The 19,106-nt window shown below is 35.7% G+C and overlaps 1 protein-coding gene and 1 long non-coding RNA gene across 3 annotated transcripts in view; one reads left to right on the forward strand and one right to left on the reverse strand.

Moving 5' to 3' along the window:
- Positions 1-18,869, forward strand: part of LOC138705972 (uncharacterized) — a 52,064-nt gene extending 33,195 nt beyond the window's left edge. For both annotated transcript variants that reach the window (XM_069834802.1, XM_069834801.1), the window contains exons 2-4: positions 5,211-5,486; positions 8,304-8,896; positions 18,293-18,869. In XM_069834802.1, coding sequence (XP_069690903.1) covers positions 5,232-5,486; positions 8,304-8,896; positions 18,293-18,677 — 1,233 coding nt within the window. In that variant the 5' untranslated portion in view covers positions 5,211-5,231 and the 3' untranslated portion in view covers positions 18,678-18,869. The remainder of the gene's footprint in view (positions 1-5,210; positions 5,487-8,303; positions 8,897-18,292) is intronic.
- LOC138705986 (uncharacterized) overlaps positions 1-19,106 on the reverse strand; it is a 394,464-nt gene that overhangs the window by 352,031 nt on the left and 23,327 nt on the right. The window lies entirely within an intron of this gene.

The following is a 19,106-nucleotide window of genomic DNA, read 5'->3' on the forward strand; positions in this document are numbered from 1 at the left end:
ATAAGCATAATGCATAGATGAAATCTCACATGTAAACAAATACAAGAATAAAATAAATTACAATTATTTACAAAATAGAAGAGCAAATATGTACACACTATTGTAACGTTCATATTTTAAACTCAAAATACATAAAGTTCTTCTGAAAGAGTAGTTGTTAATACCCTATAGCCTATGTCTTTTAATTATTCTAAGTAGATGTATTATTTCTCTAATAAATCGTTTTAGAGAGATAAAAATTTATTAACAAAATTAAAAGGTACACGATGATAATCGCGTCCTTGCAACGATTCTTGCAACTCCTGGATGGCTCGATATTATCGTCATTCATGATCCAGAGCCGTCCATCCGAGTGAGACTCGGACATTCGTTAAACCGAACATTGGACCACTCCGGGAGACGCAAGAGCATCGCATACTGTCTATAGCGCCAGGCGTTCAGTAGCAATAATTCTCTTCTACCTTTCGTAACCGGTTATGCAGGACTCTAGTACAAGGTCTCTAGTCTACGGCAAGTATCAAATTATTTGCACATTCTTGCAACTTATTTAGTTACTTTAAATTTTCAAGATCGATGCGCAACCTGTTATCACGCGGTTACAACTATTAATAAATAGCCTAACTGGACGCAAAAATTCTGGAAAAAGAAACGCTTAACTTATTAACGGCATGAAAATAAAAATAAGGATATGGAAAATTTCTGAAGACGTAGACAAATACTCACAAAGGAGTCTGACAAGATTTTGTAGATAATTTTAACCGTAAGTGAAAGCAGATTCACGTAAGTAGGAATAAAAAAAAATTCTTATGGCGTATTCTGATAACATTTTCCAATGAGTAGGTCTATATGATACAATACTCTCTAGAAAAACAGGAGCTGTATTTACCCCATGAACCTCTTCTCTATGAAGATCCAGTAAGCTGTAAAAAAAAAAAGGTAAAGGTATCCCCGTAACATGCCATGAAGGCACTTGGAGGGCATGGAGATAGAGCCCCATGCTTTCCATGACCTCGGCACTAGAATGAGGTGGTGTGGTCGGCACCACGCTCTAACCGCCTTTTACCTCCGGGAAAGACCCAGTACTGAATTTTATAGGAGGCTGAGTGGACCTCGGGGCCGTTCTGATAGTTTGGCAACGAGAAAAAATCCTGTCACCACGTTCTATGAAAAATAGTAGTAGACCTAAAAGAAGGGAAATTCAACCTCTTATCTTTGCACACTCACAACAAGAACTAAGCCAGTTAAATTTATTGTTTGAAAAGAAAACTAGCGAATTGACAGTAGGAAATTTAGTATAATTGAAAGTCTAAATATGCTACCTATAAATCATGGGTAAAATTTCATGAAAATGTGTAAAGTAGCCTAGAATATAAGTTATTAATCTTGTCCAACTCGATTTGCGTTTTGACCCACTGTGCAGCATAGCTCAGTCGGCTAAGCCGTATGCTTGCCGACCAGAGTTGCTCTCGGTTGTGAGTTTGATTCCCGCTTGGGCTGATAACCTGTTTGGGTTTTACGAGTTTTTTCCGATAACCTGTTTGGGGTTTTACGAATTTTTTCCCCCCAATTTTTAAGAGAATATGAATCCTCGGTCTCATCTCGCTATTATCAATCCCATCGACGTTAAATAACCTTGTAGGTGATACAACGTCGTTAAATAACCAATTAAAAATAATTTGATGACTATGGTTAGGTAGTGGTAGTGATAGTGATTGAAGTAGAGTTAGCATCAATAGTGATGGTAATAACGATGATGGTTTTTATGTTTTAAGCCTACAGTTATAATGGTGGTATTGAGGTTGAAAATAATCATGATTATCATAGTAGAGGGCTGTAAATTACTGATTTAATAATAATCAGTTACATGTAATTGTATTTCTAAATTTTGTAATTTACGACACTTTGGGTAAGCTATTGATTTCTCTGTGCTAAGAATTTACGTAGCAAACCGGTTTACATTTATTGAAGTAAAATTCTAAATTTCATACAAGGTTACTATAAAACTTGACAAAATCATTACTAACATAAACCCGACACATGTCACTAATCTTTCTTCATAAAATTATTGCACTATATAAACTGCTTTTTCCTGTCATTAAAATTATAAACAAGGACGAAAAGCAATTCTAATGTGTATTATTCCCATCACAACTTTCTTCTGCCACGAACACTTCTCTCCTTCACCATTCCTTCCACTGCATCCTTCAAAAGGCAGTTTTTTCTCAAGCAGTGAGCCAACGAATTCCTCTTCCTTCTCCTGATCAGTTTAAGCATAATTCTTTCTTCACCCACTCTTTCCAACACGGCTTCGTTTCTTATTCTCTTTTTCCATTTTACACGTTCTATTCTTCTCCAAATCCACATTTCTAATGCTTCTAGTCACTTCTCTTCACTTCATTGTAATGTCCATGTTTCTGCTCCATACAATACTATATTTCTAATCTTTTCCTCAGTTTTTTGTCCAGATGTCCGCAGAAGATATTCTTCTCAGCCAGTGACCCAACCAATCCCTTTTTCACTTTCTGATCAGTTTCAGCATCATTCTTTCTTCACTCACTTTCCCAGCAAAACTTCATTTCTTATTTTGTCTGTCCTCTTCACACGTTCCATTCTTCTCCATATTCACATTTCAAATGATTCTATTCGTTTCTCCTCATTTCGTCGTAATGTCCATGTTTCTACCCCATACAATGTCACACTCCACACAAAGTACTTCACTATTCTCTTCCTTATTTCAAATTCCAGATGTCAGCAGAAGATGCTCCTTTTTCTATTAAAAGCTCCCTTTGCCATTGCTACCCTCCTTTTGACTTCTTGGGCGCAGCTCACGTTACTGCTTGTAGTACCCCAAGTATTTGAAGCTGTCCACTTGCTCTGCTATCTCATTTTTAATTCGCAAGTTCATCTTCTTTACTTTTCTTCCTATGGCCATGGTCTTCGTCTTGTTGGAATTTACCTTCATTCCTTACTGCTCACAGCTGTCATTTAGCTTCAGTAGCATATCTCTTAGTATCACCTCCTGTTCTGCTAACAATGCCATACCATCGGAAAATCTTGTGCACTTTGTGATGTATATGATGAATTCGTATAAAAGTCTCGAGAGGATAAATTATTCAATATTTTCAGAGAAAGATAGAAATGTACTCGATTGTTAAGCTAGAATAAGAAAGAATTGATTACTTTGCTACAGTAAATACTGTATATTTCAAGTTACCCAAATTGGATAATGAACTATTAGGTATAAAATTCAAAGTAAAGATTTTATTGTTCCATAGTCTTTTCTTAACATAAAATATTTCACAATAAAACATAATAGAGGCTTACTATATTTTTTCTAGTTTCTTCATATTTGTACTTTATTATTACTCCTAACCGTCGTTCTCTTATCCTTCTTTTTGAAAAGGATAGTATGAGATATCCGGTTCCGTCCTGATCCTTCCATATTCCTGGATCTGAAATTGTTGTAGTTTACGTCCATCACGTGTCCTCCCAGTTGGCGTCGCATTTCGAGTGCTGAACCCAAGACAGATCCTTGCATTTTGACTCGCTTTATCCTATTGTGCGCCCTATACTGTAAATGCAGTGATTGTGAAAGTCCGACAGGTGGCCTGGATGGCATTAACCAATCCGATGCTGACAGGTGGTTTACCATGCCCTAGTCAGACGAGTACCTGATATGCCCAGGATCCGGATTCCAAAGCCTCTCCTATTTCAGCATCGAAAATCCACAATAATTCAAAGACTTCATCCGAGCCAATGTTTAATTATTGTAGAACGTTTGTGAAACTAGGGGAAATTGGGAGTGTTGGTGGAATTATAAAGAGAAACAGGACTATTCCCTCTTGTACATCTACTATCTTCACCACAAATTCCATGACGACGTGGCAGGGGAACGAATCCGAGCCGTCTTGATGGAAAACCAGCACGCAAGCACTTCAGTCATAGACGTAGTCTCTCTCCGTGTTCGAGATATAACAGTCAATATTGTACGAACGGCCGCTAAATGATTCAGTTTGTGTATCGCTTAATTATTTATGTAGAAATGTCCATGAACTTTTATCTGAAGAACCTGCAGATTTACTTTCATTTTCTTGTCACTTGCCGCATTTTTCAGCTCTGAAATATACCTAAATATGCCTAGTTGTTTGGATTTTTATTTCTGTTTTATTTTTGTAACGTAACATCTATCTGATTCGGAACAGATTTTAGATACGAAACTTTCATACTGGTCTGATTCCCTTCTTTGTAACCCCAACAGTGTTGGTTTAGAGAAAAACAATTTTATGTAATGCCGCTTACAAATGAATTGCCAATATTCTCTAATTCTGGACAGCACCACCTTCCGAAACAGAGTATTTCACACTAATAGCAAAACCCCTACATTCTATCAAGTTTCACACAAGTCACTTCAATCAAATGTATAAAAATTTGGATTTACAATTAGAATACTTAATATAATCCATCCAATTTCTTTCTTCTCCTCCTCCTCCTCCTCCTCGTCCTCCTCCTCCTCAAGGCACTATAATTTCAAAATTGAATGTCTTGGCCTTCTCAACAATTTTTTTTCCAGGAACTTCTATTCTGTACGACCACCGTACAATTCGTGATTCTTAGCCCCTTCAAATCATTCACAATATCATCTTCCCAGCGGCTTTTCGGTCTACCCGCTGCTCTAGTTCCCAGGGGTTTCCACTTATATATACCTTTCACTAGCCTCTAGTTTTCCATTCTTTTAACATGGCCAAACCAACTTAACCTCATAGCCCTGATGACATTTATTATATTTTGATTGTGTATTAAATCATTTAGTTATTTGTTAGTTTTTATTCTCCAGTTGTCATCTCTATCCTAGGAGGGCCCAAAGATACTTCTTAAAATCCTCTTTTAAAACATTTACAATTTTTGTTTGATTGATTCTTTCAATACCCATGTTTCACAGGCGTAGGTGACAACTGGCCGTATTATGGTCCAATAAAATCTTAATCTATCCTAGGAGGGCCCAAAGATTCTTCTTAAAATCCTCTTTTAAAACATTAACAATTTCTGTTTGATTGATTCTTTCAATACCCATGTTTCACAGGCGTATGTGACAACTGGCCTTATTATGGTCCAATAAAATCTTAATTTGGCTTCTTTTGTTATTAGTTTGCTTTTAAATAAGCTTTGATTGGCGAAATAGGCTCTGTTATCATCCAATTTCTTTATTTCAGGAAATTTCGCACGAAATCACCATGGAAAGTAACAACGAGGTCACTAAGCCGGAATGGATGAGTACTTCTTTCTTTGAGAGTGCATTGAGATTTTCAGAGGAAGACAACAACATCACAGTAATTTCTAGCGAGGTCAAGGCAGCCACAGTCCCTGGAGACAATTACGTTAGTGACATGTACAGAGCCGTTGTCAAATTTAAGAGAGGCAGTGATACTGTGGAGAAGTCTATTATTGTAAAGGCTTCGAAGCCAACATCAGAAGGAGTTATGGCTAAGGTAATTCCTTTCACTATAAAACGCGAACAATCATTTCAGTTGCAAATCAAAAAAAAAAAAATTGGATCGGTGTCGGTTAGAGTTCCCGAGTAGCTCAGTGGTAGAGCGTTGGTACGTTAAACCAAAGGTCCCGGGTTCGATACCTGGCTCCGGAACAATTTTTCCCTCGAAATTATTCAATCATTTCAGTTAATTAACTTTCAATGACTATTCTGAAATTTTATTTGTAGAAGTTTATAGAAAATTGCTCCTCTTGCAATGTACTGTATGATTGTGATTCGATTTTTGAACTTAATATTCCGTTACAGTTACCAATTTAATTGTTAGATTTGGTTGTTCCGTGTTTTAATACAATACACAGTATTATTTTTCACTGAAAAGAGGTACAGACTGACAACAGATATTGTTCATGGAAATGACTAAAACTACAAATCGAGCTTTCAGGTATAATTCCCTGTAAAGTTGACTTGAATAATTTCTAGGGAAAAATTGTTCCGGGGATGGATATCGAATCCGGGATCTTTGGTTAAACGTACCAACTCTCTACCAACTGAGCTACCCGCGAACTCTACCAGACACCGATCCAATTTTTCCCTCTATATCCACAGACCTCAAAGTGAGCTGACAACCGTCAAGCAACCAACAATGAGTGCACACTAACTCTGTGTGACTTAAATTGTGGTTTTCTGATAACAAACAGTGACGTGTATTATGCAAATCGAGCTGAAAGCAGGTGGTATATGACACTTAGTTCCTCACAGTACTCTAGAGGAGATGTTCAAAATTGCCACCTCCTGCCTCAAAACATGCCGCATATCTCGTCTCATGTCCCCGCAAAGACGTTCCCAAATTCCTGGCGTGTTTCGTATTGTCTCACAAGTTGCTACATTTCAATAGCTGAAAGTGGTCATATCTGCAACCGGGATGAATACACCTGTCTTGTATTTTTATCAACTTCGCTACTTAATATCATTTATAGCTTTTACTGGTATTGACAGTCGGGTCATCAGACAGAAAGATTTTCCCTTCGACATGTGCAAATCCACAAGGGTTCGGGATTATGTATGAGAAGTTTTGTTGTTGATTTTCTAGGTTTGTTTATTGCTCAAGACTTACGGGGAGAGGATGGTATTTTTTAAAACTTTTTTCCTATTTGGTGTAAAATATTAATTGATTGTATGTGGAGAGCTCATAGCTGTGGCAACTCAACCAAATAAAAATGTTTTGAAAAAAAAAATTATTTGGGCGCCCAAATTTGAAAAAAAAACCAAATGCGGGATTGTACTAAAACCGATATATCTAAACCGTTTTTAAAGATAGATTCAAACAGGTTTTTGTAATGTATTTGCAAACGCATGTTCTACAAGATGTCTGTAACAGAATTTTGATATTAGTCCCTATGTTTGTAAAATAAACAATTAAAATTTGATAACAGTTTTCTGATTTCCTTTCTTGCAAACAAACGGACGTATTTTTAAAATGAAATCAATTAACAAAATTCTGTTACAGAGAAAAGTTTCCTAATAGTCTAAAGAATATGTGTTCTAAATTTCATACATGTATCTTTAATAGTTCAGAAATTATATCCATTTTTGTCTAGCAATGAAGCAAAAAATATTAAGTTACTGGAAACCGATAAAAGCGGGCGTGTGATTTAAAAATCCATAGCGCAGGAAGTTTAAAAATGACGTCTCAACATCCGATAAGGGCACAAATACCCACAAAATGTTATGCATTGCATTCCACACATATCAAAGTGTATTTTAAAGAAAGGAAGTTTAAAAATGGCGACTCAACATACGATAAGGGCACAAATACCCACAAAATGTTATGCTATGCATTCCACACATATCAAAGAGTATTTTAAAGATTTTTTTTTAATTTACTCATTTTTCACCAAAAAATATCATCGTCTCCCCTTAAAGATGCATGCATGAAATTTAGAACACACATTCTTTAGACTATTAGGAAACTTTTCTCTGTAACAGAATTTTGTTAATTGATTTCATTTTAAAAATACGTCCGTTTGTTTGCAAGAAAGGAAATCAGAAAACTGTTATCACATTTTAATTGTTTATTTTACAAACGTAGGGACTAATATCAAAATTCTGTTACAGACATCTTGTAGAACATGCTTTTGCAAATACATTGCAAAAAACTGTTTGAATCTATATTTAAAAACGGTTTATATATATTGGTTTTAGTACAATCCTGCACTGTATATATATATTTTTTCAAATTTGGGCCCCCAAATAATTTTTTTCTTCAAAATATTCTTATTTGATTGAGTTGCCAAAGCAATGAGATCTCTAAATACAAAAAATTAATATTTAACACCATATAGGAAAAAAGTATAAAAAATACCATCCTATCCCCTTAAGGGGACCGCTCTGACTAATTCCAAACATGAAAGTGACTGCAACTTGAAGGAGAGAAACAATCAGTTTCTGTTTAGATTATTTTCATTGCATTTTGTCCTAAATCAATCGGCTAAATAGAGCTCACATGTACATTACAATCTGTATGCCTACATATAACATTCAGAATAATATTCGTACATAAATGATAAAGTGTTATAATTTTAGTTAAAATATCTGAACATTCCACAGATTTCACTCAAGAATAGGTATTCATTGATATGAATTTTAATAAGAAAATAAAACAGATATTGTACATAGGTTGTTTGTCGATTTCATTTTCAAATTCTTAATGAAATCTGTGAAACAAGTTTGATTGACTGTAAAATAATTTATCACAAGTAAGGACATTGCGAAATACTTTCGCAATATTAATATTAAATTTGTACTCTTCTTACAGATCACATCAGAAACAAACATATTCTACCAGGAAACGGCTGCATTCACAATGATCTTTCCGGAAATGTACAACTTACTCAATGAAGTGCCTTCTTTAAGTAATCAACCTTTCTCTGCAAAATATTTATACTCTTATCATTCGAACGAATCCACTTCTTCAATACTACTGGAAGATTTGAAAGTAAGCGGTTTTCGACTTGCAGAGAAAAAATCTGGCTTGGATTTGAAGCACTGTCTCCTTGTCATGAGAACGATAGCACGTTTCCACGCTGTATCTTTGGTTCTACACCAAAAAGATCCTGAAATATTTAAATCATTCATGGTTCACGCACTATACACAGGTAAAGATACAGGAATGGAGGCAATAATTACAGGTGGTGTCTCTAACGCCGCAAGAGAAGTGGAAACATGGCCGGACTTTAAGGAAAAGTTCGCACGAAAGCTATACAATCTTCGTGATACAGCAATGGAACAATGGATTGCAGGAATCGTTAGAAATGAAAACGAATTCAACGTTCTCTGTCACGGTGATCTGTGGTTCAACAACATGATGTTCCGGTACTCTGACGACACAGGAGAAGTCGAAGAAGTCAGGTTGGTTCTATAGCTATGTTAAAAGATTGTCATTGTGACTATAGTAAACTAAAACTACAGTATGAGGTGCTCGTTAACCTAATATTGCATTTAAGACCAGAGTGTCCGCAATTTTTTAATGTGCTCTGGCCATAGTATATGGTTGACATAGTGTCGTTTAATAACTACGTAAAAATACATGGTATGCAGCTCAAATTGAAATTGAGAATTTCAGTTGTTATTTTATTATTGGTATATATGCTTTGCATTGCTGTTAAAAGATGTTAGAGAATGTCTTTATTTAATAAGACTTTTCATAATTTATTTATTTCCATTAATTCTATCAACGCCTTTTTAATATCTATGAATGCAAAAAGTTGGAAAGTAAAACTCTCTGCGTTTCTCAATTATTTGTGTAATGGTAAAATACAGTCCGAGAAGGATCTCCCATTCCTAAAGTCATTGTTTGTTTTCACATAAAACACACTAAACCAGTGGTTCACAACCTTTTCTGACTGATGACACACTTTACAGAATGCCCAAGATATCGCGAAACACTTATTTGTTTTTATTATTAATAATACTCCTTTTCGTTCAAGTAAGAGTTGCAAGGTCTAAGCCGTTCCATTGCGTTCCGCTAGAAAATAAAGCACTGATAATTTCTAAGTAGTGTCGAACATCCAGTGTTGTAGTTAGGTCGATGTTAACACGCAATCGAAAATTCTTAAAAAAAGAAGGAGAAGAAGAAGAAGCAGCAGCAAATTTAATGGCATTAGAAAAAAAACAAAAGTAGCCTACAATATCTGTGTATCAAAAATTCCAACCTGTTTATACTTGATGTCCGATAAAAGAATTTTATTATCGTTTTTGAAAACTCACCTATTTAAATTAATGTGAAGTCTGCGCTTGGTGGATTGCACAGAGTTTCTCTATACTTGACCTTATGATTGACAAGCCAACACCCAAATCATCTTCAAGATGCAGGTGTCTGTGTCTTTTTTTTTTTTTTAGATTTCATTATTTTCATGGTAGAAAAATCCTTATTCACATAAGTATGAATTTGAAAACAGAACTTCTAAATAAAATTTTAGTTTATTCGGCACCATCGACTGATTTGACAAAACATTTAGCATATAAAATACTAGAAATTTTGTTTATATTCAACTGCACGTCACGTAAAACCATATTGCAAGTATTCATCACTATATTTACGAAACGCATTACGTTTTTGTGAACCCTGAAAGGAATTGTCGGTCACATTATTTGAATTAGTACTCCTGTCATATAACCCAGATTGTCTTTTTCGAATTAAAATTTTCGACATGTTAAAATCTAAATAAAGCACTTTTGATAAATTAGTCGCACTATCACCCGCTCACTAGTATAAACTGAAACTGACCAATATGTTCTGACGATTCTAATCTCTGTTTTTTACTAAGTGGGAAGAGTAAACGAATTACAAAGCATTGTTGTAAATGTTCACTTTCATTGCAATTATCGCTAGGCAGAAAAATTAAACTGAGCAATGTTTCAGGTGTTCACGTTTCATGGTAAAGTCTGTGTCAAAATAAAATGTACTCTATCAAAGACTTCGTTGTAAATAAAAAATGCGTTGCAAAGAGACTTTCTGGATGGCATAAAATTTATTTTCCAGTTTCAAAATTCCGCGACACACCGGTTGAGAACCCCTGCACTAAACTATTATTCCAAGCCATTTATTAAATATATTAGCGTATATTTTTCAGAGAAGGCTAATTCCTATATTAGGTATTGTGGTTTCTTTGATCTCCTTTGTAAAATAGGGATCATTTTAGCCAATTTCCATCCATCAGGTACGTGACAGTATTTCCAACAATTGCCATATTTACTCGAATACCCAGCGCACTTCTTTTTTTTCGAAATATAATAATAGTAACAAATATGGATAAGAGGATTATTCGAAATAAAGTTGGTAACATTGGCCAATTTTCCCCCTGCACAATTCCTAGTGCATGCCATTAACTTCTCACGCGGTATTTCAATTGTTAACATTTAGAAATGACGTTTTGATTAGCAGTAGATGTATCAGAATCAAGTTCAAGAGTGACAAGTGCATAGTTTGTACACTCTTAGACAAAAAAAAAATAATAATAATAATAATAATGACCGGACTCTTGAATCGTAAATTTGCCTAAGTTCCGTTCGGCTGTGCGCCTGATACACAAGACTAAAATCAGAGTAGTAAGGACGAAACCAGCGAGATCCAAGAACATATTCTTATATCGGCAAACAAAGGTTTGAACTGTGTATGTGTCATAGCTCCGTGGTAAAACTCGGACTTCACACGCAGAAAACCCGGGTTCGTATCCGCCTTCGTGTAAGTATATATATTTGTTCCGTTTTATTTTTTTCTCTAGCTAGAAACAAATGATGCATTTATTAACGTGCACAGGAGTTTGGATTAGTTGAAAAATTAAACAAAAACATTCAATAATATCGGTGACTTCTTCCTAATTACCCTTGAATTGAAATAGATGCTCACTTCTTGGATCTTCTCCCTTCTCCATAAGGAGTATTGATCAGTTACTATAATTTCTATCAGTAGTAGTAGCAGTAATAATAATAATAATAATAATAATAATAATAATAATAATGCAACAACCAGAATAATAATAATAATATTCATAGTATTAAAAACACAATAATAATAATAATAATAATAATCATCATCATCATCATCATAATGTTAATAGTATTGCAAAAACGAGATGAATAATGTTAAAGACAAAACCAATGCGTTCCAGATATTGGCTACACTCGTAAATAGTGCCGTTACATATCTGCTTTGTAATAGCTCCGTGATAACAGCCTTGCTTCTTGTGTAGGCGATTCAAGGTCGTGTACCCCGTAAGGACGTCAGATGTTTATTTCTATATTAATGTGTAATTTAATCAGAGACATCTGAAACTTCTGAATATGTGCTCATATAACTGCGCATATTAAATGTGAAGCAACCATTCTCTCTTGTCATTATCAGGGATAACATGGCTAACAGAAGACATAGGCCAGATACGTGTAGGCAAGCTCTTCTTGTTTACTGGTGTCCGAGATCTATTTCTTTATTTTGTTTAATACAAAGAAAAGGCTTATATTTGTTTATTCCTATCCGAGAAGGATTTCTTTCACTTAAGGTTTATTTTTGTTTATTTCTATCCGAGAAGATTTCATTTAGTCTCTTTAAATACAAGATACAAGGGAAAGAATTGCTATTATGTATCTAACTTGTCCTTTGTAAATATTAACTTTCTGTTAAATATTTCACAATACTGGTTATTATCAGTATATAAGAAGTAAAAAATGAGAATGAAAAAGCAAAGTATAGAATGAGATTCGAACTCGAAACCTTTCGAATAAAAGACCACAATGCTACCGACTACGCTATGCGAGAGAGACGGTGACTCTTTAAAGAGCATGTTATACAGGGTGTTTAAAAAATACGGGGCATAATTTCAGGTATGTATTTCCCACATGTAGACAATCAAAATAGTTCCTTACAACATGTGCCCGGAAATGCTTTATTTCCGAGTTATGGCCTTCACAACATTGAAATTCACCGGAACGTTTTTCTTTTCGCAGGTCGTTGTCGTCAAAGGAGACATTAAGAGGGCACTCTGACAGTTTATTCCGAGGCGAAGGTTACATTCAGTGTTGTGTAGGCGTTAGACTGCGATATGTATTCAAACCAAGAGCTGGCAGAGATACACTTCATGTACATACAGTAAGGCGGACGGCAATGCTGCGCTGGCTCGTCGTTTGTACCAGGAGAGGTACCCACAGCGACAATGTCCAGACCGGAAGACATTTGTACGTCTCCATTACCGTCTGTGCGAGTATGGAAAATTTAACTCTCCTGGTTTGGGAAGGGGACGACCAAGATCTACAACTCCAGAAGTACAGGAGGAGATTCTGGAGGCTGTGAACATGACTCCTTCTATCAGCACACGAAGGGTAGCGTTGCAAGTCAATGTTCCTCATACGACTGTCTGGAGACTGTTGAAAGAGTATCAATTGTATCCTAATCATTTGGAATCCCTTCGGAATCGAATTGTGGCATGTTCTGAGGACATACGCAATACTCCTGGAGTTTGGGATCGTGTTCGCAGGTCTATGAGACATCGATGTGAGGTCTGTATTCAAGCAGAAGGTGGACATTTTGAACATCTTCTGTAATGACAACGACCTGCGGAAAGAAAAACGTTCCGGTGAATTTCAATGTTGTGGAGGCCATAACTCGGAAATGAAGCATTTCCGGACACATGTTGTAATGAACTATTTTGATTGTCTACATGTGGGAAATACATACCTGAAATTATGCCCCGTATTTTTTAAACACCCTGTATAATCATGATACAGTGGTGGCAGTGGAGTGTTGGAAACATTTACGACAAAAGAAATTCGTCCGCTTGTGTATCATGCTCTGACGAATGCACCCGAAGTCTTCCGAATCGGACATAGAATCTGGAGCCCGATCATTTTTTTTTTTGTCTAAGAGTGTACTTCTTGTATTTTAATTCTGAGAATGAGTACTACTAAAGGTATGAGATTGCGGTCCTTTACTTACAGCAAAAAAAAACTTAAAACTATCAAAGGAACATGGAAATCGTGACGCATGTTATTAATGTTGCAAGATACCGAGTAAATAGCCGATTAAGCACATCTGATATAATTGCAGTGCGTTCGCATAAAATGGGTTTGAAATGCTTCAAATCATTTTTCATGTGACCAGACTACCACGTGAATTGAAAAAAAATATATTTAAATTATAGTTTACCTAACGACGCTCGCAACTGCCGAGGTTATATCAGCGTGGCCAGTGTCCCGGAATTTTGTCCCACAGGAGTTCTTTTACAGGCCAGTAAATCTGACATGAGCCTAACGCATTTAATCACACTTAAATTCCCATCGACCTGGGCCGAGATCGAAGCCGCAACCTCGAGCACAGATGGCCAGCGCTATACCAACTGTGCTATCGAGACCGACACGTGAATTGATTTTTTAACCCTTAAATTGACAATGTATCCTATAAGATACAACAGGTTAATAGGCTATATGCTATAATTTTAATAGAACAGAAAAAAAATTGATAGGAAAATTAAAATTTCACAATACTATAATATTGTGTCCCGCGCCGTGGCGTCGCGGTCTAAGGCATCCCGCCTAGGACTCGCGTTACGGAATGCGCGCTGGTTCGAGTCCTCATGGGGGAAGAAATTTTCTCATGAAATTTCGGCCAGTGTATGGGACCGGTGCCCACCCAGCATCGTGATGCACTTGGGGAGCTACGATAGGTAGCGAAATCCGGTTGCGAATACCAGCTATAACGGCTGGGAGGATTATCGTGCTAACCACACGATACCTCTATTCTGGTTGGATGAACGTCCACCTCTGCTTCGGCATGTAGGCGTGAGGCCAGCAGCCGGCTGGTCGGTCTAGGCTCTTCACGGGCTGTAGCGCCACGGATTATTTATTACTAGCTTAAATTACCCGGCGTTGCCCGGGTTTTAAATTTTGGTCTATTTCTAAATAAACTGTTTGTTAGACTTATCGGGAGACCTCGGCAAGGGAACTATATAAAACCAAAACGAACCATATTTACTTATGTTTTCTCCTCCCTAGTGACGAATATTAAAGAAAGTGCCACTAATATCCAAAGAAACTGACTAATCGAAATAATTCCATCTCACCTATGAATAGAGTTTTAACAACATTAAGACCTTATGTTACAGGGATATTTAAGACATTTAACGTTGTGATTGATGATAATATTTATCGTAGCACGGCATTATGCATTATTAAGCCTTTCTGCCCACAATATATTTAATTTCCTTCAAGGCCAAACTACAATCTGTAACGGATGGATTCTATCAAATACATGGATTTCAGGGTGTTTTGCAGTAACGGAGACTATACTGTACTCATCAGAATTCAGTCTGCTGGAGAAGGCAATGTAGAACACTACCACAACAGAAAATCATATTTTTCTATAAACGGCCAAGTCATTAGACCATAACTTATTAATAAGAGACGGGTTAACAGTAACAGTAAAATAGGCTTTATATTATTATTGCAATATTATAATATTGTAATATTATCACAAATATTACTATAACTTATAATAATACTTAAAATCGAATGGCTATAATAGCAATACGTGGGATAAAAACATTATCTTCTTTCGTTTTTCCAGTTAATATTGCCACTCATATTACGTTTCGCATGAATTTTTGACACAAATTCTTGTTAGTGCATAATTTTGGTGAGTCAATATTTCGCAATAGTAGGTCTACTATGGCTATTCAATATTAAGTAAATTATGTGGTAGCAATCCTTGTAGTTTGAAAGAATTCTAGAATTCAATTGGATAAAACAGTCTGCTCACTATCTACAAAACTGCATCGAGGAATTCATAATACGGTCCTGGACTGCGTAAAGATACTTATTGCATGAATTATCTAGTCTTAGCCTTCATGATGTGTAACAACAATGTAATTTAATTTCGTGTTAAAATTTCCAAGGCCTCGTTAAAGTCTATGTTGAATACAACAGACAATAATAAAGAACAATTGACTGTAGAAGATTTTGCATTTTAATGTAATACATGAATATTTGATCTATTTATTTTTATTTTTTATATATTTAATTAATTTAACTTCCATTTGCACAATTTTAATGTAGCCTATGTTCTCCTGGTTATGAAGGTTAAATGTGAAAACTTTGGCACATATCGGTCAAAGCGTGTAAATTTGTATAGAGAACATACACACCCACATACATACATACATACATACATACATACATACATACATACATACATACATACATACATACCCACATTCAATTTTATATATTAAGATAATATTGTACAACATAGGCTATAAAAATATGGACATTGCGATAGTTGTTTTCTTTGTGGTCCGACAAGGTTTAATAAACTAGTGTGAGAAATGAAGCTGTGCCAATTTAAGGATTAAATAGTTCGTGTCTTAAATTTCGAAATTGGTTAACCTGTGTTTATGTTGATTGGCTTGTACTCATGAGAGAATGCCATTGGTCAAGTAGGCCTATACACAAATAACATCAAAATGAGTAATATCGACTTTACATATCGTTATTGACATAAATAGCGATATGTAAGTTATAGCAGTTTCCGTTCTCGGTTTATTGCAAATAAAAAATCTCCATGTTAACGTTCTTCGCTTTACGTTCTCGTTTGGATTCTCGTTCCCGCTTTATTGTGAACCAGTCTTTACTTGGTTGAAGTTTTTCTGTGGTTTGCCCTCAACTCATTAAGACAAATGCTGGGTAACTTTCAGGCCCTGCATCCTGGACTCATTTCGCATTATCATGTTAACCTCACTCGTATCCTAGACAATCATAGCAGTTGATAAAGCTGCGGCATTGTAAAATGTACAATTAAAGAAATGTGTAGTTCAAAGCAAAAACAAAATAAATTCACTGTATCCCACCATAATAAAACCATTCTCTCCCCTTAAGAAATGCGCAAGAGATACACTGACACAATTTTCTGATAAAGGATGAATTGAAATTCCCTTAATTGGAAAAAGGTTCAAATTCTCAAAATTTCAGTCATATGTACATCCCGCCGAGTACATTTCATCCGACAAAAGTTCTTTGTCAAAATACAGTGTGGTAACATCCTGTGACGCAGAAAAGATTTGTTCTGCCTATGGGCACATGTCTCACAAGCTACTGTCCGTTACTCAGGAGAAGACGAGCGGAAAGAATGTGACCTTCTTGACTATCGCTGTTGACTATTATAAACATCGCTCAGATAAGCATCCCAGTAGCCAGGTTATTACTCGTGCAGGAAACATGAGTAACAATGCGTATGGAAATTAAAGCGAAGTTGAACAGAAGGAGACCTAATGTTTCCGCTTACTGCAGTACAAATATTGCACGTGTTGTCGTACGTTATCTGTTCACATCCCTTCCTCCTCAGTCCGCTCTCGTCTTCCTGAGTCACCGACAGTACAATCAATGAACTCTACGAAACATCGCAGTTCATATAGGTTTTAATTGTGTACTGTGAAGCAAAGGAGAAGTAATCCAATAATGTCTATATCAATCACATTTAATAATGACTATTACATTTTTACTACGTCATACTACTTTTGACCAATAAAACGATACGAAAGAACGTCTTCCAACCAATCATGGCTGCTTATCGCACAATTTTATCGCATCCCTAGCATTTATTTGTTTTTAGCAATACCTTAGGATTTGTTTCTTTCTTTGCCAACATTTCAAACTGCGTTGGTCTGGACGTCAAAAAACAGAAAATTACAAACCATTCCAATCGATGCACAGCAGTTTCAAATATGAGTCGCACTGACATTCAAGAACAAGAATTAATAAAGACCACTGGTCATAGGCATGCATCTTCCTTGAAACCCCATTTACAAATAAATGAAGAGCACCATTCGGAAATCCTGAATAAGTTGAAGAATACACCATGTATTGTACATCAACGAGTTCCACTTCTTTTACGCACACGTCCAATATAACATCAACTGAACCACCAACCACTAAAACATTCAAATTTGAAAATTGTACTTTCAATAATTGTTCCTTTTAAAATTATTCATGTTTATTTTTTATTTCATCATCCTTAATTAAAACTTTTCCAGCATTTGTTTATATTATTTAGGTTATGTTATGGCTTCTGCTATATGATATTGTGGATAGTCACGTATCAGAGATTGTTTAATACTAAGATTTATTGAAAATCATCTGCCAAGTGACGTTGATTACTGCGATCCGGATAATTGAAGTGGAATGCAACTGTTTTAATAAAAATGAAACTGAATCAACAAAACCTTCTTTACTAGTAACCGTCCACAGAGTTCAATGAAGATTCCATAGTTGGCACAATATCAAGAAAACAGCTAATCATAACACACTACTGCCATTTAGCGTAATATTTATAATGTTGAGATGGTACAATAATGTATTTGAAGACAGCTGTATTTTCATGTCAATATTTTATTGTATTAGAGTACTTCGTTACTTCTAATCTTCATATACTTTCTTCTAATCGTGTAATAGTCAATTAAATCCCACTCGAGTTTTGATTTTCTCTAGATAAATCAAATCCTCCAGTGAGATTACTGTTGATAAACGTTGCCTGCTGAATAAAATATTTTACTAATACAAAATTTCACATTCTTAGGAATATAAATATTTGATTACATAATGATTTCGCTGTGTTTTACTATATAATTACATACAAATTTGAAACAATGGCACTACATAAAAACCGCAGCTTCAATTATAACCATCATTTTACCCGTAATGTTTTTCTTTGACAAACAGTGAAATAAAACGGAACTAGTTTCATTAATGTCTCTCTTGTTCCAGGTTTGTTGACTTCCAGTTAACTTACTGGACGTCACCAGTCATGGACCTGCAGTATTTTATGCATAGTAGTGCATCAGCTGAAGTACTTGAACATTCCGAAGTGTTGATACAAGAGTACTATAGCACACTCTGCGAGATCCTCACATTGTTGAAGCACCCACATCTTCAGCCGACAATGAGTCTGATAAATGAAGAGTTGGAGAAGAGAAGTCGTTTCGCGGTCATCGCGAGCATCGCGGGTCGCAGCGTCGTTCTGGCGGACAAGAGCAAGATTCCAGATATGAACAATGTCGTTCAAGAAAAGGAAACATTCCAGTTAACTGAGGAATACAAATCGTCATTAAAGAAGCTCTTAATTCTATTTGAAGCTAGAGGATGGCTATAAATTTACAGATATAAGGAAGTTTTACATTCCTTGAGCTCCTAAATCTGGGCTCCGATAGTTTCTCGGGTTGTTTAATAGTACATTATGCAATGAGCCTATAATGATAGGCCTAGTAATTAAGACGCGAGTATGTTTGTTTAGGAAACGAGCGCAAGCGAGTTTCATAATTTTCATACGAGCGTCTTAATTACCATCATACGACTTTTTATGCTCGACCATATTTCTAACTTGAAATTATTCAGAAGTATTCATTTTATTTGTATCTGACTGAAGATCGGAAGTGACCTTGTGCATAGCTCGTATATTGTGAGATGTGCGCAGATGTGAAAGTATTGATTTTTTCCGAGGAACAATGTCAGTGACCTTGATGTAATGTAAAAAATGACATGAACTAATTTTTATGTAACCTGGAAATTGATTTAGAATTGA

This window comes from Periplaneta americana, chromosome 9, assembly GCF_040183065.1.
Source record: "Periplaneta americana isolate PAMFEO1 chromosome 9, P.americana_PAMFEO1_priV1, whole genome shotgun sequence".
Lineage (NCBI taxonomy): Eukaryota > Metazoa > Arthropoda > Insecta > Blattodea > Blattidae > Periplaneta > Periplaneta americana.